This window comes from Heliangelus exortis, chromosome 13 (assembly GCF_036169615.1).
Source record: "Heliangelus exortis chromosome 13, bHelExo1.hap1, whole genome shotgun sequence".
Taxonomy (NCBI): Eukaryota; Metazoa; Chordata; class Aves; order Apodiformes; family Trochilidae; genus Heliangelus; species Heliangelus exortis.
This window is the reverse complement of record NC_092434.1, coordinates 18,543,900-18,566,868: the sequence shown is the minus strand read 5'-3', so window position 1 is coordinate 18,566,868 and position 22,969 is coordinate 18,543,900. Positions and strand designations below refer to the sequence as shown.

Genomic DNA, 22,969 nt, shown 5'->3' with positions numbered 1-22,969 from the left:
ACGGGACTAAGCGCCTCTGGTGGTTGTTGGAAAGATGTAAACGCTTTGGAAAGTTTCGCCCCAGAGAGTCTCCGTGCAGCTGGTGCAGGGCAGAGGAAGGCAAAGGTTCTGGAGCAGAGAGCTGTGCTGCAGAGCTCTGTCCCGTTCCTTTCCCACGGGCTGTACAATCCCACGGGCTTCCTGCCGAGACCCACGGGGGAGGAAGGGGGGGAACGAGCATCTTCGTCAAGCTGGATCCTCCCTGCCCGGGCCGGGGCCTCCCTCTCTCCTCGGCTGCCCCCGAGGCTGTGTCTGGGCCGGGGAGGCCGTGGCTCCGGAGCCCCTCAGAGGGGGCACTGAATTGCAGCCCGGTCCGTTCCCCAATAAACACCGCCGGGAGGCTCTTTTGTTGTGCTCCGGTTCTGTCACCGCGGGCAGGAGATGGGGTCACAAACGCTGCGGCACCAGAGGGCGGTGCAGGCAGCGTGTGGAAGGGAAGAGCCGTCCCCGGCAGGCGCCGGCTCTGAGGCAGAGGGGAGCCCGGCCCCGGGCGGGGCTTTGCGGTTCTGTCACCCCCTGGAGCGCAGCTTCCCGCGGGGGTCACCCCCGGGACGCGCCCGTCAGGCGGGCGCCGCGCTCCCGCGGCCTTCGCTGTTCCGCAGCCCTCGGGACCTCGTTCCGCGAGGGGAAAATCCGGTGGGTGCCGTGCCCGTTCTTTGGATCGGCTTCCCGGGACCGGCTCTGACGGACCGAGCCCCAACCCAGCCCCGGGCCCCGGGGCAGCCGCCCCGCCAGCACCGCGCCTCAGCCCGCGGCCCCGCCCCTGCGCTCCCATTGGTCCTTGTGAGCGCGGGCGGGTCCTCCCCTGGGCTCCCATTGGTCCCTCAGTGTGGGCGGGCCCTCCCCTGTGCTCCCATTGGTCCCTCTCACCGCAGCCGTTCCGCTCTCCGGTGTCAGTGGGCGGGGCGGAAGGAGCCGTTTCCCCGGTGACGGCGGCGCCTGAGGGGGCTGCGAGCGGTACCGGGTATGAGCGGTACCGGGGCGTGAGCGGTACCGAGGTGGGAGGGGGGTTGTGAGCGGTACCGGGGCTGTGAGCGGTACGGGGGTGTGAGCGGTACCGGGGCCGTGAGGGGTACCGGGGCATGAGCGGTACCGGGGCATAAGCGGTACCGGGGCTGTGAGGGGGGCTGTGAGCGGTACCGAGGTGTGAGCGGGGCCGTGAGCGGTATCGGGGCTCTGAGCGGTACCGAGGTGTGAGGGGGGCTGTGAGCGGTACCGGGGTGTGAGCGGTACCGGGGCGGCTCTGAGGGGCGGTCGGTGCCGGGCAGGACCGGGCCCCCGGTCCGTTCTCCGTGTCGGGGGCAGGGGGCAGGGACACGGGCGGGGTCCGTGAGCGCCTCGTGGAGCGGGAAGGGGAGGGCAGCGGCGGGGCCTGCGGGGAGGGGATGAGGCGGGCCAGGGGCTGGGCCCCTGGGGCCGGGGCCAGGGCCAGGGCCGGGAGCTCGGCTCTCCCCGGGGCTGCACAGGGAGGGGGAGGGAGGTCGGGGCTCATCCCTGCAGCCCCTCTGCCCGGAGGCGACGCCGGAGCCGGCGCCCGCCCTGAGCGGCCGCTCCGAGGGCCCGGGGCCCGGCCGGGTGCTCCCGGGGTGCTGCGTGCCCTGTCCTGTCCGAGGGGTCCGGAACCGAGGGTTGGGCCGGGACACGGAGCAGCCCCGGGCAGGGAAGCCGGGCTGGCACACGGAGCGCTGCCCGGTGCCTCGGAGCTCTCCGGGCTGCGGGGGCTGCGGGGGCAGCTGCCTCTCGGCTGCCTTCGTGTGCTGGGGTCTGGACAAGCACCAGTCCCAGGGGTTCGGGAGAAAAGATCCAAAGGTGACCTCCTGCCCCTCCGCAGGGCCCGGCTGACTGACTGCGGGGTGAGCAGCTTGGAGCCTTTCCCCTGAGGAGGTGGAGAAAGTGAGCGGAGAGTCAGGAGGGAAAAGAAGCAGGGGGCGTTTGGGAAGAACTGGATTTTTCAAGTTCTTTGATCTAAACCTTAAAGCTTGTGGAAGTTCGGGGTAATTTAACCGTGGAATTCACATTAATGCCAAGTCCCATGTTATTCCCCAGTGTTTTGTCCCTGAGGAAGGAGTAACCACTCCCAGCAGCAGCACAAGGGGTGGCCTCCACTCCAGGAGCTTGGGCAGGAGTGATGGAGACTTCTGATGAGGAAATCTTTATTGCAGCCACGTGAGTATGCTCCATTCAGTGTCAGATCCTCAGTAAGATACTGCTAGTTAAATCATATCTTAATAAAAATATAAATACACGGTTTATACCACACTGAGCAGCAGATTCTGCCTCTTAGGAGAAAAAAATTTGCCCAGGATGCAAAGCTCCAGGAGGGGATAAGACCAGAATCTGGGTGAAGTCAGAGTGCAGTGAGGGTAGTACCAGGTAGCCCTGGCTGAGTGATCAAAATAAACCCTGTCAGGCTGAAAACTGGGGGGTTGCTTTAACTTTAAATTAAAAATTTCTCCTTCCCAAGTGCATATATTGTTTTATATTGTAGATTCTAAGCAGAGGCTCTTTGTGAAGGTGCTCCTTTGAGACATGGGAGACCTTTTACAGGTGACCTCAACCAAATTTTCCACTGGTAGGTATTAGGACACTGCTTGGCCCCCCAGCTGCTGACATTCTCCTCTCCTGAAGCTCCTGGCAGAAGGGGATGTGTGCCTGTGCCTCTGCTGCTCTAGTTCAGAGACTGAATTCTCTCAGTGCATCACAAACTGCCCTGTCCCTAAGGCTGGTCCAGGCTGGATGAGGTGATAAATGCTGGAATCACAAGGTTTGGGAGTTTGTTTCTCAGGGGTGTGGACGTGGGTGTGTTGTGTGGGGACACTGCTGCTGCTTCAGCACAGAACAACTCCTTCCTTTGTCTCCCAAGCTTCAACTGGAGTTGGAATGAAAAGTTTCTGTTGCTGTTAAAATAAGCTCTGAACCCAACAGTTCTGGAGGGGGTGGGGAGGAAGTAGAAGTTATCCCTGGTGAAGCTGCCTGTCCTGGCATGGAAAAGGCAAATGCTGAGCCCTGATTCCTGAGTCGGGAATGGGATGCTCAGGGTATGGAATGCTGGTTCTGCCAGCTCCTCTCCTGGTGCTGTCCTGCCCTCTGCTGGAAAAACACTTTTCCAGTCGCTTGCCTCAGCTTTGCTGCCTCCCAAGGCTTCCCAAGTCAGAGATGTTGCCAGAACGTCTCCTGGTGATCAGATGCCTTTTCAAGTCAAGGATCTTTTCACTTTTCATGATCAAAATGAGTCCTGTGGCTCCTTAGAGCCAAACTCTTTATTTGAAGCTGTGACTGGATTCATTTCACTGCACTATTATTCAGTAGCAAAATAACCTTTAGTGATTTTTTTAAATTGAGTGTTCTGCTCTGTTTACTGAGAGTAATTTGAAAGAGAAATAGACATTTTGATTTAATTTAAATGGTGCTTTTGCTGACCAAAGCTAACGTTGTGCTTAAAGGCAAATGTCCTGTGGGAATGGTTTCCCTTGTGTGAGATCAGCCTTGCATCTGCTGGATGTATGGAAGGAGCTCTGTGAAGGCCAAGGAGGTGCTGTGGAGCATCTGATGAGGCTGCACAAGCTGCACAGGGTGGATTTAGCAGAGGGATCCAGAGTCCTGAAGTACTCAGGGGGCCCAAAGGTTTCTTCCCTGGATGGCTTCAGATCTGTGATGGTGCTTAGTGTTTGCTCATAACAGAACTGCCTTAGGAGATTATTCCATTCATTCTTAGATTATAGGATTTTTTCTTGCATAAGAAAAGCATTCACTTTCTTCAGTTCTATGACACTTGTGTATATACTGAGTTTTAAGTGGTTTCACAAGCCCAAGTCTTTCAAAATATTCCCAAGTGTCTGGAGCTGTGTGATCACAGCAAGTTACACAGGGAAGAGAGCAGAAGGAAAGCTTGTGGTAGCAGCTGGGATTTGTGAGTTGGAGAGTGCTTAATTTGCTGTTCTGATTACAGCCTTTACATCCTCCTGCACCAGGTCTGGAATTAACAGTCATGCAGTAAAACAACATCAATAGGAACCTATCTGGGGAAAAGGCAGTAGAGCCCTGATGAAAATCCCCCTGAAGCAGTCTGAACAGTGTTGTGGATTATTTTGGAGGTTGAAAGTAGGAAATTACTCAGTTATCTTGTAATTACCAGGATTATTCATGCTTAAGCTTTTGCTAACACTTGTTTAATTTTTCCTTTAACTTCTCCTGTGGTTGAAATACCCATTTATGCAGCTCCACCTTTCTTTGCTTTCAGCTCCTCCCCTTCTGATGCAGAGTTTGATGCAGTTGTTGGGTGTCTGGAGGATATTATCATGGGTAAGCTCTGCAAGCAGTTAGAGATGACAAGATGGGTGCTGAGCACATCCCTGAGCAGGCACAGAGTTCAAACATTCCCTGCCTGCCCCGTTGTCAGGGTGTGAGCAGGAGGAGCAGGAGACTGACACACAGGGACATTTTTCTGCTTTAGCCCTTAGCTCAGTGCCCTCTTCTAGTCAATCTGCTTCCAGCTTTTTAATTTCCAGCTTGAAGTCTCCAGTCTTTGCTCCCCTTTTTATCTTCCCTTCTCTTGGGGGGGGTAACAGAATAATTCTGTCCTTTGGTTTTTGGTCTGCCCAAAGTGCTGAGCTGGGACACTCCTGGCAGCTCTCCTGCCTTTGTTCCCATCACCCAGTAACAACACCACACGAGTCCTTTGTGTGCTCTTGGGTCTTCAGAATTATTCTTTGCACTGCTGCCTTGCACTCCTGCACACAGCAGTGATAAAGACACCTGGGAATCTCATGTAGAAATCAGTGTTTTCTGGGACTGATTGGAGATGAGGACTTCTCATGTGAGATGGAGCAGGAGATTGACAGAAATGCATATTGAATTCTTGTAGGGAAGAGGTTTTGTATTGTTTCACTTCAATGAAACAATCCAGAGGTTTTGCTGACTTTATAGCCTGAACAAAAAGGGGTTCAGAATAAACAACCTTGTTGAAGAAGGGCAAAGCAGGAGGACTTTGTGCTAACACTGAGTGCAAATGAAAGCTGCAAGAAGCAATTGCAGACCTTGGCAGGGGTGGGATGTTCATCTTGTTCCATTCTGAGCACAAAACTCTGTCCAAGCACCATCTGTGGTGCTGCTGCCCTGGCTCCACCTGCAGCCTCCCCACAGCTGGGTCAGAACTGGTGCTGCTGGGACTGAGCCTGCACACGTGCTGGGCCCTGTGGTTCTGGGAGGGAGGGGAGAAGCAGTGAATGGGGTTTGTGTTACAGAAAGAATGACTGAGCTCCTAACTGGATGATGCATTTTGGTTGTGGCCCAGAGAGTGATTTCCAGTTAATACAGAGGACTTTTATGGAGAAGCACTACCAGGAGTTTGAGGACTCAGAAGAAAACAAGCTCATCTATACTTCTATTTTTAATGAATATGTAAGAAACTTTTCCCTCTTCTTTGTATGTGTTGCTCTTTGGTTTTCTTAAGGCAAACATGAGGCCCTGCATTCCTCCCTTTATAAAATACTGGGATTACATGGAGCAGAGCCACCGTGCTGCCTGATCTGTGAGCAAGAAAGGGTTTTTTTCTGGAGCTCTGGGCTCCTTTTTCTTTGTTTCACTGAAAACTTGTCCAGAGGATTTGTTCTCACCAGTGTTCCCAGCAAAAAATGTTGACTAATTGGATGAGCATTGCCTGGCTGAGGACTCTGCAGTTTTGTGCCCATTTGGATGATACCAACTGGGTAATAATGGGTCAGGAAGGTGTCAGTGGGAGGAAGATGTGCTGGTTTTAAACCTGTTCCTGAAACCTCTTGTGATGCTGAGGTGCTTTGGGTTTTGTTTTCAGATCTCTTTGGTAGAGAAATACATTGAAGACAAACTGCTCGCTCGGATTCCTGGGTTTAATATGACAGCTTTCACCATGTCACTGCAGTAAGTCTCTGCTGTGCCTCTGGCAGGGCAGGTTATGGACTTCTCAATGACCTCTGTCTAGATTACAACTTAGCTTTGACCATTCTGCCTCCAGGCAGAGAGGGTCCTGTTTAATTAGTAAGAAACAAGTGTTCCTGCACGCAGGTTTCTTGCCTTCAGCATGTTGTGCTACTCAATTGCTGAAGTGTCAGGCTGCAATAGATTTGGGTTAGGGGGCAGGAAGAGAAATCAGAGTGTGAACACAAGGCTTTTCTCCATCAGTGTCACTTTGAAGCAGAGCCTTCCGAGGCTGAGTCTCATTTATCACTTTCAGGCTCTGTGTTGGACATTGAAGTGCCCTGATGGTCTGAAACAGCCCTGTGGTGTGATGTCTGTGTTGTAGCATTTGTAGAAAGCATTCAGAGAAAAGTTTGCTTGGTCTTAGGCTTTTGCACTTCTTGGTCACTTCAGCTTAACCAGCTCTAGGGAGGGGTCACTTCTGAACAGTCCCTGGTTTTCTGGTTTTCTCCTTGAATAAGAAAATCAAGTCTCATTGGGAGCTGAATATCTTACAATAATTGATTTGTTTGTTTGTTTTAACAAAACATTGGGAGGTTACTGTGAATGCACCCAGGATGCTTACCTGATAAACTGTTTAAGCCAAAGTTCCTTCTGGCAAGAATTAAATCATAAAAAGGGAAAACCCAGCCCTTGCCAGTGAAGAAAGCTGTGTTGAAATCCACTGATGTGGGGTCACAGAGCCTCTGACTTCTTGTCAAAAGTCCTGTACCAAGAACTGGACTTCCCTGGAAGTTTTTAAGGCCAGGCTGGACAGGGCTCTGAGCACCCTGATCCTAGTGGGAGGTGTCCCTTCCAACCCTGAAAATCCTATGGGATGTCAGCAGCCTCCCCTTTAGGGTCCATGTGAGCATCCTGTGCCCCTCCTCACCCTCTCCCACCTTTCAGGGGACTGTCCAGATGTTCCAGTGCTCAGGATAAATAAAGAGATAAATGCCAAGGAATGGTGCTTCTACTTACAGATCAGTGTCTGCAGACTCGTGTGATACTCTGAGGTTTTAAATTTAGATAAATACAATATGTTAAAAGTACTTGGATTGGGAATACTACAAGCTAATGTTTGGGTAATGTTTTGTTTTACATTTATTACCTATAATAATGTTCTTGTTTAAATTTTGATCTTGTTCTACTTGTCCTGGTATCCTTTTGACCTCCTCCCATTTTAATGTAAGATTTTATTTACCTCACAGTTTTCTAATTCTCCAACTTCTCTCTGTAGACAGCACAAAGATGAGATGACAGGTGATTTATTTGATATACTTCTCACATTTACTGACTTCCTGGCATTCAAAAGAATGTTCTTGGATTACAGAGCTGTAAGTATGTCCTGTTCTTTATTTTCATTGGCATAATGGCTGTTGGCTTTGTGTAGCTCTGCCTGAGAGTACCAAAGGCAGTGGTGTAACAGTGGTGTAGCAGTAGGTAGCAGCACTTACTCAAAGGCTGAAGAGAGTCAGAAGGAAAATAACTTCACTGGGGGGAGGCATTCAAACTCAAAATAAGCTGATCTGTGGAACAGTTTTTCAGAAACAAATGCTTTGTGCATCTGTAAGCACTGATTTCCAACTGAGCATCAGAAAATACATTTTTCCTGTGAGGGTGGCCAAGCCCTGGCACAGGTTGCCCAGAGAGGTTGTGGAGGCTCCATCTGTGAGGATCTGGACATGGTGCTGAGGTACCCTGCTTGGGCTGGGGGTCTGGGCCTGACGACCCCCAGAGGTCCCTTCTCACCCTGACTGCTCTGTAATTACAGGATGCATTTCCTTAATTATGTTTTTCCAAAAGAAATTTGCTCTTTAAGCATTTGCATTTCTCCTCCTTTCTGTCCAGGCTAGAGAAACAAACAAACAAAGCAGCATTATGGTTTTTGAACCCCTTTTTCCCTTTTTCCTAGGGAAATGAGATCCATACAAGTACCCCCCAGTGTCTCTCTGGCATCTGACAGGGGAGCAGAGGAGTCAAAGCTCTGCAGGGTGTTGTGTCCCCTGCTGCCTCCCCCACCCCGTAAAGCTCAGTGAAAATGGGGCAGATGGAGGAGAACAAGATGGGCCCAGGCAGTTCCTGTTGAGGTTTGTCCCTCGAGGGACAGTGGGGAGGCAAAGAGGAGGTGGTTTCAGAGTTCCTTGTGCTCTGTGAGCCTCCTGCCTGGGTGCTCCTGAGTGCTGTGACCTGGGCCAGCACTGGCTGAGTGACAGCCACCCTGCTCCAGGAGTCCTGACCCAGCTCCTCTGGAAGCTTGGGTCCACCTAAGGACACAAGTGGGAGGAAATAAATGCTCCAGCAGTGGTTGGCAAGTCTCACAGCAAGCTGGATGCAGTCACAGATGCTCAGTTTTGTACTGAGTTGATGTAACAGAACATGAGTTGCCACTTTTGGGTTTGGTTTTTTTCCAAACTGCTTATTCCCAAACAGCACTGATTCACATTTCTTACTCTTTCATGATTCTAGGAAAAAGAAGGTCGAAGTGTGGATTCAAGCATTGAGTTAGTGGTGACTTCATTAAATAAATCATCAATATCCTCCTCCTAGAACAGTTCCTGCAGTGCTTTTCTTCTCCACGAGTGCATTTGGACATGAAAGTGCTGAGGGTCCTGGGAAACGTGGTGCAATCTGATGGAAACTCACTGACCCTCCAGACAGCACCTTCAGAGGCCTGATCCTAAAAACACCTCTTAGCCAGGTCTGGTTGTGGGCAGTGACCAGAGAATCAGACATTTCTGTCTCTACCAGAGCACTTGGGTTTGATGGGCTCCTTCCCAGCTCTGCTGCAAACACAACTTTTCCATGAGCACAGAAATCAGTGCTCGGGCACACGTGGGCAGTCGGTGAGCAGAGGAGCTGCTGGTTCCCCAGAAAAAACCAGAAAGCATCAATAACAACAAAACATTGTCACGTTTTTAACAAATCAGATGCAGCTCCCCTGCTATGGGAATCCTAAGGGTACGGCCAGAGAAAACTAAACTTTAAAATCTCGTTGTTTTTCTGCTGACAGTGTATGGACTGGAGCTCTTCATTTCACTTCCCAGCTGTGTAACCTTGACTTGGAATGTCAGGAACATAAAATTTTAAAAGAATCCCGTTTGCCTTTTTTAATTGTTAATTGTTGAGCTAAAGTAATTATTTGCAGCTAAATTTTTTTTTTTTTTTTTTTTTTTTTTTTTTACTGAAGAAGAATTGTGTTCTTTTCCTATTACAATCGTTCCAATCAATTCCCTGCACTCAGGGCACAGAGAAGTGAATCCCTGCCAGGGTGTGAGCGGGAGGATCCGGCTGAGGAGGAGCTGTCAGGCTCTGAGAGGGGCGGCACACAGAGGGCTCCATTCCCTCCCAGCCCTGCCCAGACTCTCTCAAGCTCAGGCAGACCCCCGCCCCTCCTCTCTCCCGCCCGCTCCCTGCTTGGCTGCTGTTCCCTGCGCTCCTTTACCCCCCGCTGCCCCTGCTCTTCAGAATCCACATCCATCGGGTGCTGGGCAGAGCCCTGGAGCCCTCTCCTGAGCCGGCCCTGCCGCAGGGGCCCTCAGGCACCTGTCCCTGCCGCCATCGAGTGCGGGATGGGCAGAGACTGACACACAGGGACATTTTTCTGATTTAGCCCTTAGCTCAGTGCCCTCTTCTACTCAATCCGCTCCCAGGTTTTTTAATGTCCAGCTTGAAGTCTCCAGTCTTTGCTCCCCTTCTTATCATGGTCTCAAGTTGTGCCAGGGGAGGTTTAGGTTGGACATTAGAAAGAATTTCTTTCTGGAGAGGGTGCTCAGCCATTGGAATGGGCTGCCCAGGGAAGGGGTGGATTCTCCATCCCTGGAGATATTTCAAAAGAGCCTGGATGTGGCACTCAGTGCCATGGGCTGGGAACCACGGGGGGAGTGGAGCAAGGGTTGGACTTGATGAGCTCTGAGGTCCCTTCCAACCCATCCCATTCCATGATTCTATGATTTTATGATTCCCTTCTCTCAGGGGGTAACAGAATAATTCTGTCCTTTGGTTTTTGCTCTGCCCAAACTGCTGAGCTGGGACAGAATCATTGGCACCCCACGTGGAGCCCAAACCAGGAGGAAACAGGCAAAAGACGGACTGAAGGATGCTAGAATTATTTATAGGGAATTCTGGTTGTTACGGGTGTGGTGATGGGATGAGGGGTGAACTGTTTGTAAATTACCTGTTCTCGTTTATTATTGCAATGTTAATTTTGTTGGGGTTTTTTGGGGGGGTTGTTTGGTGTGGGGTTTTTTTCTTCATGTGGAATAAGTTCTTCAAATTTTAGTTCTGAATGTTGATTTTTAAACCAGTTCTTGAATATGTGATTGGCAGAGGTGAGGAATGTTCTGGGTCGATGTGGTGCCGGTTTTGGTAGCAGGGAAGGGGCTCATGGAAGCTGTGGGAATGGCTCTGCCTGCTCCAAGGGGCCGGGCCCTGCCTCAGGCCAGCAGGGAACAAAAAGATTTTGGGCTCTGGGATTAACAGAGCCAAAAAGGGGAGATAGATCCAGGGTGGGTAAGAGCAGGCAGAGGAGAGGGGGAGGTGAGAGAGAAGAGGAGCAGAGCAGAGCAATGGCGGAGAGCAGAGAGGCCAAGGGCGGTGAGGAAGGAGAGGGAGAAGGTTCCTGAAGAGATTTCTCTCTCCATGCCGTGCTCAGAGGGCAGCCCTGTCCCCTGCAGCCATGGAGGAGCCCCTGGAGCAGCCCCTGAAGGCCCAGGGAGGTGCAGGGGTTGTGGAGCTGCCGCCCGGGAAGGATCCCGCTGGAGCAGCTGTGGAGCTGCAGCCTGTGGAAGATGAGGGAGCAGCTGTTGTGTCCCTGCAGCCATGGAGGGGACTGTTCCCCAAGCAGTCCCTGGCTCCGTGGGCCCCCCGTGCTGGAGCAGTTTGCTCCTGAGGAGCTGTGCTCAGGGAGGGACTCCCGTTGGAGGGGTTCCTGGAGGACTTTCTGCCCTGGCAGGGCCCCCGCGGTGGAGCAGGGGAAGCCTGTGAGGAATCCTTCTCCCTGAGGAGGAAGGAGCAGCAGAGAACAACCTGAGAGCTCCGGGCTGTGAACCCCGCTGCCTGTCCCCTGTGTGCTGGGGAGGAGCTGGAGGTACCCAGAACAAAGGGCTTGGGGCTGGGGAAGGAGGGAGGGGGAAGTATTTAAGCCCTGGTTTGTGTTTTCTCTTTGCCCTTTTAGTGGTCAATTAATCTGATTTGTTCCCCAGGTTGAGTCTGGTTTGCCCGTGACCCTAAGTGGGGAGTGGAGCCCTCACAGCCCTTGTCCTGACCCAGGAGGTTTTAGGTGGATTCCTCCTCACCATCCCAAAATGGGGCAGGGGGACTGAATGGAAAGTCTCATCTCAGAGAAACAATAATATTAGAGGGGTTGGACCAGATGATCCCTGAGGTCCCTTCCAAGCTGACACTGACTCCATGACTCTGGTTCTGATGCAGGCTGGGTGGTCTCCAGACACATGGACAGAGCTTTGGCCACACTCATCCCTGCCACCAACTGGGGAAGAGGAGGGGGCTGCTTCCTACCTGCAGAAAGCCTGGATGGAGAGGCAGCAGGGGCTGAGCAGACAAACCAACCTCAGCCTGGGAAACCTGGACAGCAGAACCTGTCCAAGGCATAAAGAACTGGAACTCCTGAGCTCTGGGTCTGGGTATGGCATCTCTGCTTTCCCGTGACCTGCCTTAGACCCTGATCCCCAAGCTGCCTCCAGGATGAAGGCAAGGGGAGGCAGGAAGGTCTCACCAGAAGGTGGCTCAGACCTTTCCCTTCCTCTTGCAGAAACTTTTCTGTGAGAGCAAACTACACCCTGAAACTCTTGGAGACCTACCACATGCGTCGGGAAGAGTGTAGCAGGAGAGTAGAGCAGAACCAGCAGAGGAATCACAAGGAGAAGCAGCTCTTCTGGTAAATCTCTCCAGCTGTGGGTGGTGTCTCCCCATTCCCTGCCATGCCCTGTCCTCCACAGCCAGGAGAGCCCAGGGAAGGGGGTCCCTCCCGGGCACCCCTTGTGGGAGGGCAGCAGGCTTGGGATGAGGCATCCTGCCGCCCAAGGGACAGCTTCTGGGGACCCTGGAAGGATCTCGAGGTGACACCAGAAAGTCATGGGTAGCCAAAGGAAAAAGGGTCTTTCCATTGTTTCCTGCTGAGACACTGAGACTCCTTGCCTGCTGGGGTGGTGCCTCTTTGATCCAAAGTCTCCTCCGTTGCCCAAATAATCCCTGGAAGTGTCTAAGCCCAGGCTGGATTGAGTAAGGAGCAGCCTGGTCCTGTGGAAAGTGTCCCTGCCCATGCAGGTGGGCTGGGACCAGAGGGTCTTTGAGGACCTTTCCAAGCTGAAGCAGTCTGGGATTCTGCAGTCCCCAGGCTGACTGCCTGCACAGGGGATCCTCTCCTTGCCTGGGATGCCAGAAAGCACAGAAATGCCTGATAAACCAGAACCCAGAATATCCAGCCTGAACTAAGAACATGGCATTTCTGCCTCCTCCTCCCTCCCTGCACAGTAACACCAACCTGTTCCTCCTCATTGTCACAGCATTGGGCAGCAGATACCTCTCCAAGATCCAAGGGAAAGGTGTCCAGACTCCTGGCAGAACCAAAGGCACAGGGATTTCTGCCTCTACCAGAGCACTTGGGTTTGATGGGCTCCTTCCCAGCTCTGCTGCAAACACAACTTTTCCATGAGCACAGAAATCAGTGCTCGGGCACACGTGGGCAGTCGGTGAGCAGAGGAGCTGCTGGTTCCCCAGAAAAAAACAGAAAGCATCAATAACAACAACACATTGTCACGTTTTTAACAAATCAGATGCAGCTCCCCTGCTATGGGAATCCTAAGGGTACGGCCAGAGAAAACTAGACTTTAAAATCTCGTTGTTTTTCTGCTGACAGTGTATGGACTGGAGCTCTTCATTTCACTTCCCAGCTGTGTAACCTTGACTTGGAATGTCAGGAACATAAAATTTTAAAAGAATCCCGTTTGCCTTTTTTAATTGTTAATTGTTGAGCTAAAGTAATTATTTGCAGCTAAATTTTTTTTTTTTTTTTTTTTTTTTTTTTTACTGAAGAAGAATTGTGTTCTTTTCCTATTACAATCGTTCCAATCAATTCCCTGCACTCAGGGCACAGAGAAGTGAATCCCTGCCAGGGTGTGAGCGGGAGGATCCGGCTGAGGAGGAGCTGTCAGGCTCTGAGAGGGGCGGCACACAGAGGGCTCCATTCCCTCCCAGCCCTGCCCAGACTCTCTCAAGCTCAGGCAGACCCCCGCCCCTCCTCTCTCCCGCCCGCTCCCTGCTTGGCTGCTGTTCCCTGCGCTCCTTTACCCCCCGCTGCCCCTGCTCTTCAGAATCCACATCCATCGGGTGCTGGGCAGAGCCCTGGAGCCCTCTCCTGAGCCGGCCCTGCCGCAGGGGCCCTCAGGCACCTGTCCCTGCCGCCATCGAGTGCGGGATGGGCAGAGACTGACACACAGGGACATTTTTCTGATTTAGCCCTTAGCTCAGTGCCCTCTTCTACTCAATCCGCTCCCAGGTTTTTTAATGTCCAGCTTGAAGTCTCCAGTCTTTGCTCCCCTTCTTATCTTCCCTTCTCTCGGGGTGTAACAGAATAATTCTGTGCTTTGGTTTTTGCTCTGCCCAAGCTGCTGAGCTGGGACAGAATCATTGGCGCCCCACGTGGGGCACGAATTTAAATTTTTCTTTAATTGAAAATATTGGAAAGTTGGGAATTGAAAAAAAAAAATTGTTTTCTAAATGGCATGGGTTCAAGCCCTGTTCTCTACTGCTTTTTTGAATTTACTCATCCCTGCGTGTTGCTCTGCAGTGCCCCATCTCCCAGCCATGTTACTTTTCCATGCTGTGATTCCTGTAGGAATGATTTCGGTTGGGAATCGGATTGGGGAGTTTGGGGACTCTTTGCTCAACGCGTTCCCGACCCAAAATGATTCTGCTCCTTCCTGTGCCCAGTTCAGCTCGGCAGAGCCCGGAGGCCTCGGTGATGGTCGGAGTTGTTCTGGTTATCCCTCTGCCTGAATGTGTTACAGTTCAATGCTCGGTGTTTTTGTAGGAAAACTGCCAGGGACACCTCCCCCTCCAGCTCCGAACCGGCCCGGGCCGCCCCTTTCAGAACCGCAGGAAGCACCTAAAGAAGTGGGAGTGCCCGGGGAGGGGTGAGGATGGTTCTGAGACTGAGACACCAGAACCCTTGATCAGGAGGGGCAGGAAGGACACAGGAGGTGATTGGAACCTGAGATAATTGTCCCGTCTGTGTCTGAGACGAAATGTGAGGAAGGAGGGAAGTGGGGATGGGGGTGAGTCCCTCCCTGCGGGGATGCTGGGACCCTAAGGGTACAATCAGAGAAAAATAAACTTTAAAATCTCATTGTTTTCTGCTGACTGGACTGGAGCTCTTCATTTAACTTCCCAGCTGTGTAACGTTGACTTAGAGTGCCAGGAACAGATCTTACCAAATTTTAAAAGAATCCTGTTTGTCTATTTTAATTGTTAATTGTTCAGCTAAATTATTTGCAGCTAAAACTAAAAACATCCCCATTGTTTTTTTTTTTTAACTGTAAAAAAATTTTCATCATTTTCCTATTACAATAGTTTCAATGAATTGCTTACATTCGTGGCATATAGAAGTGAATACCTCAGGCTGTTACCTTCTGAGGAGAGCTCTGTGGTGTTTTGAGGGAGGTGTTTGGTAATCCCGGGGGCTACAAGGCATTATTCAGGATGAATTCTTATTTTGAGGGAAATTTTACCTCAGAGCTTCCTGTAACCCCTTCTGTCTGGGTTTTCTGTGGGCTGCTGCTCTCGGGGTAACTCATCCCTCTGTGACCCTCCTGTCACAGCTGTCCCTCTCCAGTGCCTTTCTTTAAAGATACTGAATTTTGCTATAGAATGGACTCTGTGCAACTCTGACACATTTCAGGAGTTTTAACTGTGTTGCTACATGCAGTGGATGAAGAGCCTCATTTTCTTACTGATTTTTATAGATACATACTCCTAGTTGTGGAAACCTGACCCTTTCCTGAGAAGAACTGAGGGAGATGGGCAGGGCAGGCTGACCAGGCCTTCCCAGTTCCCACCTTTAACACAGGTAAATTTCCTGAGCCTCTCAAGACAAGTTGCTGATACATTTCCCATGCAGAGCAAGCAATAGATTTTGCAGTGTCACTCACTGTACACCAGCTTTCCTGTATATAAATACCCAGAAAGAAATTGAACCCATTTAATCTACTATTAGCTTGTGCAAGGAGGATCTAAAGGGAAGAGCTGCTGGGCATCTGATGAACTTCACCCCACGTCCCCAAGAAATCAAAGCTCAATTTGTTAGGAAGATTTTATTTAGAGCATGAAATTTGTGCTCTGAATAGTTATAAATCAAAACAAGGAGAGTTTGGACTGCTTCCTTTGCTGAGCCTCATCTTCCAGCTCTGCCAACATTTCTGTGTGCTGTTAATTGGAATTAATTACGCTGCAGCTGGCCTGGCCCGAGCCAGGAGCCTGGTTTAGTGGATATTAGTGCTGGAGCGAGCTGACATGGCTGAGCCCTTCCACAGAGCTGCTTCAGGCAGGATCCAGATGAACCCCAAGGACGAGCAGGAGCAAATCAGCGTCCTGCCAGTGAGTCTGTGGGCTACAGCAGTGGTGGCTTTGTGGGGACATCTGGAAGCATCGGGAGGGACCGCAGAGCAGTGTGGCTCTGACCTGCTCCTGCCCATCACTGCCCGTGCAGGCCGGTCCAAGGGCAAGAAGATGGCAGCAGGTGAGGTTGCCAGCCAGAGGCCACTGTGAGCCGGCCCAGGGTGTCCCGGGGCTCTGCTGTCAGCTCCTCAGGCGTGGTTGGTCACTTGGCTGGTGGCTGCGTTGCTGCCGAGCCCCCTCCAGGCGCGGAAGCTGAAGAAGGTGCTGGCCCCGTAGGCGACCATTGCCAGGCAGGCAAAGAACTGCAAGAGGAGCAGCCCCAGGCAGGAGTGTGGGAGTAAGAGGAGTGAGAGGCCCCAGCACCACAGCCCTCCCCTGCACACTGCTACTCACAGCTGCTGCAGCTCGCCGGTTGTAGTCCCACTGCCGCCACGACGTGGGCTGCACCGCGGCCGCGCACGTCACGAAGGCGCTGACGTAGAGCACGGTGGCCAAGGCGTTGAAGATCATCAGCTGGGGAGGCAAAGAGGAGGCTGTGGGGTCTGGGAGGAGGGGTGAGCAAAATGTTTCGTGTTCCTCCCGCTTCCTTCCCCAAGGGAAAAGCCTCACCCCGGGAACAAAGCTGGGGTTAAAATCCCATCAGATGCACCCCCGGGGGTGCTGGTGTGGTTGGCTGACACCGTGACTGCTGTGACTTTGGGGACTGATGCAGGGTTCCCTCTTTTGAACATTTCCTGAGCGTTTGATGGGTGGAATGACACAATGTTGTGCAAGGTGCAGGGGACTTTGTTCCATCAGCCCTGAAGACCCTAAAGCTCCTCTCAGAGCATCTCTCCAGGATGCTTCCCACTTGGGACACCCCCCTCCCCTTGCTCCCTCTTGGCTGCTTACCACGAGGGGCCAGGGGATCACGTGGAACTTCAGCTGTAGCTGCAGGAGGTAAGTCACGAAGAAAAGGACTGTTACTATCCAGAAGAAGATGGACACAAACAACACCCAGCTGTATGCTGCGTGCAGGTAGTACGTCGTGTCAGCAATGAGAGCCCACACCAGCAAGCCAAGGACCTGCAGGTGAAATGGGAACAGGTTCAGGTGATGCTTCCATGAGCCCAGGCTCACCAGCACCCACAGATCCATCCCCCTGGCTCCAGCAAAGGGACATGGACATGCAAGAGCTGCAGAGCTGGGGGACACCTCAGGCTGGGGAGTCCCCCAGGGACCCTCTTTGCTCAGGGCTGGGCTCATCCCTGGTATTGCTGCTCCAGCAGCTGGTGCAGGGATGTCCTGTGAGGTAGGATGGGTGACAGCAGGGTGTCCTCAGCACCAAAGGTCCCTTCTCACCCAGCAGCCCCATGCCCAGGGCCAGTCTGTGCAGGTGCTGGGGCAGTGCTAGGGACATCTCATGGGCTGGAGGACAACTGGAGTGGGGGCTCCTGGGGCCCCAGCTCAGCCTCGACCTCCCCAAGGTGCAACATCATATAAAACAAAACAAAACAAAACTAACAAAAAACAAAACAACACACAACAGAAAGGAAAAAATGAAGCTTCTCAGCTCTCCACTGCTTGGTCTGGTCTGGTTCATGTCTCCTGTGTGTGCAGGTTCTAGAACTCCCCTTTTCACTGTTCAGCAGGTTTAGTTACAGAGCAATGGCATCGTGTTCCTGCAGAGGCACCTACAGAGCAGGTGGGTGAGGCTGGGGCTGCTCAAGGGGAAATCAGCACAGCCATAGCCTTCCCTGCAGCCCCTGCCTGAGCCTGCAGGCCAGCAGCAGGGAGCAGGTCTCTGCCCTGGCATGGAAGGGATGGAAAACCCTAGCCCAGGGTATCAAGTTTAACTTTTTTTCTTATTTTTTCCTTTGTTGTGTCCCATCCCCCCCACCCCCCCCAGATCTTTGGCCTCCTGAGGAGGTGCTGCCCCACTTTGCCAGCAATGATGGGGCTGTAGAGCAGCCACCTTTTCAGCACCCCCACTCCAGGGAATGTCCTGGAGCAGCCATGGCAGGGAGGTTTTTTGTTTCAAAGGCTCCTAGCCCATGATGGAACATGTAGCATTGGGGATTAGACGAGAGAGATTTTTGCAAAGGAAATGTCATTTTCTGTGCTTTTCCTCAACCCCAGCCCATGCACCAGGACACAGAGATAGGGCTCTGGCAGCTGCCACTGGGATGTTGATGGGATCAGCACCACCAGTCCCATCCTGGCTGGACCAGTTGAAAGTTGGGAGCCTTCATTCCTGCTTCCCAAGGGGCAAGGAGGGTCCAGTCCTCTGCCCTCTGCATTTTCCAGCAGGACTGAACATCCCGAGGGGATAGATCCCCCTGGCACAGCTTTGGGGGGATGCAGCAGTGGCATCTTCTGGTCCCCAGCTGGGGCTGGGATCTGTCAGAGCCAGTGAAGCCACCACCACTGACGGGCTCTGTGCTCACCCCCACGCTGTCAGGGGAACCCCAGAGTCGTCTCCCACCAGTGGGAAGGAGAAGGGCTCTCTGGAAAGCCACTCTGCCCCTGTCTAAGCCCTCATTGCTTATTGTGAAGGGAGAAGCACAATGGCCTTTGTCCTGCCTGAGTCCAGTGTCCTGGTGCTTGGCTGTCCCAACAATGCCTCCTTGTCTGCCACAGACATTTCTGACATTCGTGGTGGCAAACATGTGACAGGGAGAAAGCTGGGTCGGAAAAAACCCGGTGTGCTGAGGGGGCAGCAGTGTGTGAGGTGCCCTGCTCCAGCTGCGGGGGGAGAAAAGTGGGAACCCTTCAGGGGGAAGTTCTGGGGAGCAGTGGGTCTTGGTGGATCAGGACTGGGCTGTTCAACAGGGTGACTTTGGCAAGGGGCTGGAGAGGTGGAACCAGAGCTCCTTCTGCTCTTGGCTCTGTCCCTCCCTCCTGATGCACCTGCAAGACACTCCCAGCAGCATCCTGCCCTGACCTATCCTCGAGCGTTTATTCCTCTTTCACCCCCAGCTCGCCCATGCCCAGGGCTCGAAATTTGGAGCCGTGAGCCAGCTCTGTGCCAGGTGTTTCAGGACACGTCCCACTGCTGCCCCCACGGCGCTGCCCGGGGAACGCTGGACGAGCAGCAGCACCGTGGGCAAACACCAGGGCGGGTCACGCGTGGCCCCGTACGCAGCTGAACGCCCCTAAGTGCACACGTTGCTCTTGTCCCGGGTCCTAGAAGAGAGCAGCGGCAGCAGTTTATTCTGTGGTTGCCTCCAGCGCTGAAGTGATGGAGAGGTGATGCTGCAAAGGCCCCGGGGTTTGTCTGAGAACAGCCACCCAAGCCAGCTGAGCAGACAACAACTTGGAGGGGGTGAGTGCGTCCAGAGAATGCGAGAAGCCCAGGAGCAGCCACACACACTTCAGTGGGGCCACCGTGCTTCATACATCCCCCCCTCCCCAGACACTGCCAGGGGCTGTGGGTGCCAGGACGGGACCCATCGGCTCATGTCCCACAGGGATGTGCCCGCGGACTCGCTCGGTGCTGGGAGCTGTCGAGCCCAGCTACAATCGGCAAAGGGCGTGAGGACAAGCAGCCAAATTCTCTGGCTTTCGAGAGGGATAGAGGAGAGTTGGGGGCTGCGGGATCTCAGGGTTAGAGAGCTAGGAGGGGGCGGGATGGCAGCCGAGGGAAAATCTGACTGCTTCCAACCGGGGCAAGGAAGAAAACCAAAAACCACTCCAAGTGGATGACGTGCACGGACCCCGCGGCCGAACCCCCTCGGTGCCCCCTCTTTGGTACTCACGGCCTCGGCGCCCATCAGCGCCCCGAGCGGGGAGCGAAGGAAGGCGGTGTCCGGGGCGGGCAGGGCGGCGGAGGGACCCGGGGGACCACGGAGGTGCCGCGCCGAGCCGGGCAGCCCCGCCATTCCCTGGGCACCGGCTCCGGGACCGCCCCGGGACGGCCTCCGCTGCCTTCTGTCCCTCCTCGGGCGTGGCGGGTGGGTCCTCCCACTCCCCACCCACATCCCAGCATCCCAGCATCCCAGCATCCCGGGTTGAGGGGGACGCTCCGGGCCGAGCCCTCGCGGCTGTCCCGAGCCCCCGAAACCGCACCGCGGGGGAACCTCAGTCCGGCCCCGTTCCTCCGGGACTGGGGATCCCCCATCCCAGCGCCCCAGGGGGATTACCGGCAGGACATCCATCCCGGGCAGGGCTCTGTCCCCCGCAGCACCGCGGGGCTGCTCGGGAGCTGCCGCCCGGCCCGGTGCCCACCCGCACCCCAGCACCTGCTCGTGGGCTCCAGCGTGTCCCGGGCTCTGGGTGTTGTTCCCCAGGGGCAGCACATGGCACCTCTCCTTGTTCAATCCCAGCACGGGGTGGGGCAGAAGGGACCTTTAAAGGTATCTGCCCCAACGCTCTGCAGGCAGCAGGTCAGGTTGCTCAGTGCCCCGTCCATCCTGACCTGGAATGTTTCCAGGGATGGGGCAGATGCCACCTCTCTGGGCACCCTGGGCCGCTGTCTCACCACCCTCAACTTCTGTAGGTTCCTGCTGGTGGATTTCTCCAGCCTGTCCGGGTCCCTATGGGTGACAGGACAACCCTCTGGAGTATCAGGCACTCCTTCCAGTTTTGTGTCACCTGGCAGCCCGGTGTGGGTGCGGGACCCAGCGTGGACAGGCAGGGTACAGCAGCAGTGCCGAGCCTCACATGGACTTCGTGTGCAGACTCCAGCGGCTTGTCTGGGAGGATCCTGTGGTGTTCATGGCCCCGCATCGGCCGTGCCTCTCATTTCCTCACAGATGTTTCTCTGGCTGCTCCGCTCCCGCAGGAGAAGCCTTTGCCGGTTGCTCCTGGTGGTTATCACCTGCCTGGGGATAATTCCTAGGGGGTTCCACCACCTTCCCGAACTGGGGGTGAGGCTGCCCGGCCCGTGGCTCCCCGGCTGCCCTGGGGTGACACCCACGTTGGGTCCGACACTTGCCGCGGTTCCCGGGGGCGGTTCGGGACCATCCTGGCGGGGAGATGGAGACGAGCGGAGCACCCGCCCGTGGGTCAGGATGGCCGAGCGGTCTAAGGCGCTGCGTTCAGGTCGCAGTCTCCCCTGGAGGCGTGGGTTCGAATCCCACTTCTGACAACTCCCTTTTGCGCCTCCTCGTGGCCGCCTTTTGCCTGGGGAGAGAGGGGAGGGGGGTGTTGGGGCTCGCGTGGGAAAAGGATTCGCGAAGCTGCGGTTTGGACCGGACCGGACCGGAACCGCGCGGCAAAAGGGACTCGCTCTGTCAGAAGTGGGATTCGAACCCACGCCTCCAGGGGAGACTGCGACCTGAACGCAGCGCCTTAGACCGCTCGGCCATCCTGACAGCCACGCGTGTCCTGCCCCGCCCCGCCGCCAGGAGGGGTGAGCAGCGCGGGTTCCGGGCAGCGCGGGGTTCGGTTCCGGGCACTGAACCACGGGGTAACAAGGACCGGGAAGTGATGGAGGGGTCAGAGAAGGGCAAGAAAGCTGCGGGAGGGCCTGGGGCACAAATCCTGTGAGGAGCTGAGGAGCTGGGGGTGCTCGGTCTGCAGGAGGCGAGAGGAGAGCTGAGGGCTCTGTGCAGCTGCCTCAGGGGAGGGAGGAGAGGAGGGAAAAGGCTCTGCTCCTAAAGGATGGGATAGGAGCAGAGGGAATGGGTGGAAGCTGGGCCAGGGGAGGGTTAGGATGGATAATAGGAAATATTTTTCCCTGAAAGGATTGTCAGGCATTGGGGTGGCCCAGGAGAGTGGTGGAGTCACCATCCCTGGAGGCATTTAAAAGGCATTTGGACCCAGTCCTTAAGGACATGGCTGATTATGGTGTTGGTCAAAGGTTGGACTGGATGAGCTTGGGAGGTCTCTTCCAACCCAAACATTCTGTGACTCTGAGATTCCTGGGGTGCTGAGACCCTGAGGGTCCCCGGGTGAGGGCTGTGAGGTTCGGGCACCACGGGCACCACCATTGGGCTCCTGTGGTTCCACCTCGTGTGGCCACCGAGGGCCTGGACCTGCTGGGGTGAGAGGCAGCAGATCCCCTCCTCGCAGGCTGGCACGGCCTCGGAGGGGTTTGTGCCTCGTGTCACCTCTGCCTTGGGGATTTATGACAAATTCACCAGGGGCAAAAAGTGTCCCAAAGGTCCCACCGTGCCCGGGTCCAGTATTACAACCAACACTCACCATGCAGGAGAGAAGGCACCAGGGCAGCAGCACAGAGGATGCCACCACCTCCCCCCTGACAGAAACACCACGGGGATGTCCTCCTGCCAGGGCTGGGGACAGGAGCAGGGAGGTCCATGGCCAGGGCCACACGGTGGGAAGTGTCAGTCAGCATCCCATTCCTGATGGGATGCAGGGAAATGCAGCCCTGCACACTGTGCATCTCCTCCTGGCTTGTGTGCTGAGAAAAGGAGCAGAAATAGGTGGCACTGCCTCTCTGAGGGTGTGATGGAGGAGGATGTGATGGAGGATGCCTCCTCACAGGCCAGGCACAGAGAAGTGAGAGAGTTTGGGTTTCTCTACAGAGAAATCTGAATCCTCTCAGCACCTCCTGGTAGATCTTGTTGCTTCTCTGACTGTATTTAGTCTCTGCTTTATACAAAATGTGCTGTTAGGTGTTCTGGAGGGCAGATGGGGGTTGCAGGATGTGGCAGGACAGCTGTGACACAGGACCAGGGGGTGGCACTTGGTTGTGCAGCCCTGCAGCTGAGCTCCTCAGCCACTGCAGAGCCAGCTCCTGGATCTATCCCTGGCTGCCAGCTCCTGGATCTATCCCTGGATCTATCCTGCCCCAGGAATGCCTTTTCCTTCCAATCCTCCATCTGGCAATTAGGAGCAAGGTGAGTACTGAGCCTGCCTGTAGTGAGCTGTCACTGCGAAAGGAAGTTGGGAGAGCAGGCAGTGGAGGAAAAAGTAATGGGGGGGCAGAAAGGGAAAAAGCCACATCCAGAATGGCACAAACAGCCAGCAGAGAAAGATATTTTTTTAACTTTTCCATGAGCTCATTGTCCTGTGGTGAAAGTCCCGGCAGCCTCATGTCCCTGCCCACGTTCTGCATCTTAATGAGCAGGAAATGACACAGCAGCGTGGGACCATCTCCTCCACGTGGCCCCTTCATGTGTGGGTCCAGCTCCTGCTTGGATCCAGGTACCTTTATGGGCTGTGGTCTGGGCTTGTCCCAGGAGGTCCCTTTCCTGCTGAGGAGGAAAATCCCAGCCTCTGGAGGTATCCAGGACCCACATGGAGCTTTGACAGCCCTGGCCCACCCAGACCAACTCCCCAGCACCAGCACTGCTCAGAGCATCTCCTTGGGCTGACACTTGGGCAGGGCAGAGGGATTTGCTGAATAACTCTGGGGATAAAGCAGCAATTTTTATCACGGATGCTTCAGGTGATGAAGTAACAAGTGCCAGAC

The 22,969-nt window shown here is 54.3% G+C and overlaps 2 protein-coding genes, 1 long non-coding RNA gene and 2 other non-coding genes across 11 annotated transcripts; 3 read left to right on the top strand and 2 right to left on the bottom strand.

The window, feature by feature from the left end:
- Positions 1 to 726: 726 nt before the first annotated feature.
- Positions 727 to 9,068, top strand: ARL2BP (ARF like GTPase 2 binding protein). 6 transcript variants are annotated; one of them, XM_071757269.1, is made up of 7 exons: positions 727 to 836; positions 2,086 to 2,205; positions 4,280 to 4,341; positions 5,333 to 5,439; positions 5,852 to 5,937; positions 7,214 to 7,310; positions 8,443 to 9,068. In XM_071757269.1, the coding sequence occupies exons 2-7, from the start codon at positions 2,168 to 2,170 to the stop codon at positions 8,521 to 8,523; spliced, it is 471 nt and encodes a 156-aa protein (XP_071613370.1). In that variant the 5' UTR covers positions 727 to 836; positions 2,086 to 2,167; the 3' UTR covers positions 8,524 to 9,068. The 6 variants fall into 6 exon arrangements, with proteins under 6 accessions (XP_071613370.1, XP_071613368.1, XP_071613369.1 ...); XM_071757267.1 differs by lacking the exon at positions 727 to 836 and adding an exon at positions 1,151 to 1,183; XM_071757268.1 differs by lacking the exon at positions 727 to 836 and adding an exon at positions 1,204 to 1,230.
- A 1,157-nt stretch (positions 9,069 to 10,225) lies between these two features.
- LOC139802266 (uncharacterized) lies at positions 10,226 to 12,993 on the top strand. The gene is made up of 2 exons (XR_011728551.1): positions 10,226 to 11,618; positions 11,747 to 12,993. It is a non-coding gene; the product is annotated as an uncharacterized lncRNA (long non-coding RNA).
- A 2,297-nt stretch (positions 12,994 to 15,290) lies between these two features.
- On the bottom strand, positions 15,291 to 19,564 carry PLLP (plasmolipin). 2 transcript variants are annotated; one of them, XM_071757266.1, is made up of 4 exons: positions 19,347 to 19,558; positions 16,501 to 16,674; positions 16,003 to 16,122; positions 15,291 to 15,911 (listed from the first exon to the last, which is right to left on the bottom strand). In XM_071757266.1, exons 1-4 carry the CDS (start codon positions 19,467 to 19,469, stop codon positions 15,798 to 15,800), a joined length of 531 nt encoding a protein of 176 aa, XP_071613367.1. In that variant the 5' UTR covers positions 19,470 to 19,558; the 3' UTR covers positions 15,291 to 15,797. The 2 variants fall into 2 exon arrangements, with proteins under 2 accessions (XP_071613367.1, XP_071613366.1); XM_071757265.1 differs by having other exon boundaries at positions 15,291 to 16,122; positions 19,347 to 19,564.
- A 1,030-nt stretch (positions 19,565 to 20,594) lies between these two features.
- Positions 20,595 to 20,677, top strand: TRNAL-CAG (transfer RNA leucine (anticodon CAG)). The gene has a single exon. It is a non-coding gene; the product is annotated as a tRNA-Leu (tRNA).
- A 143-nt stretch (positions 20,678 to 20,820) lies between these two features.
- TRNAL-CAG (transfer RNA leucine (anticodon CAG)) lies at positions 20,821 to 20,903 on the bottom strand. Its single transcript has one exon. It is a non-coding gene; the product is annotated as a tRNA-Leu (tRNA).
- Positions 20,904 to 22,969: the final 2,066 nt, after the last annotated feature.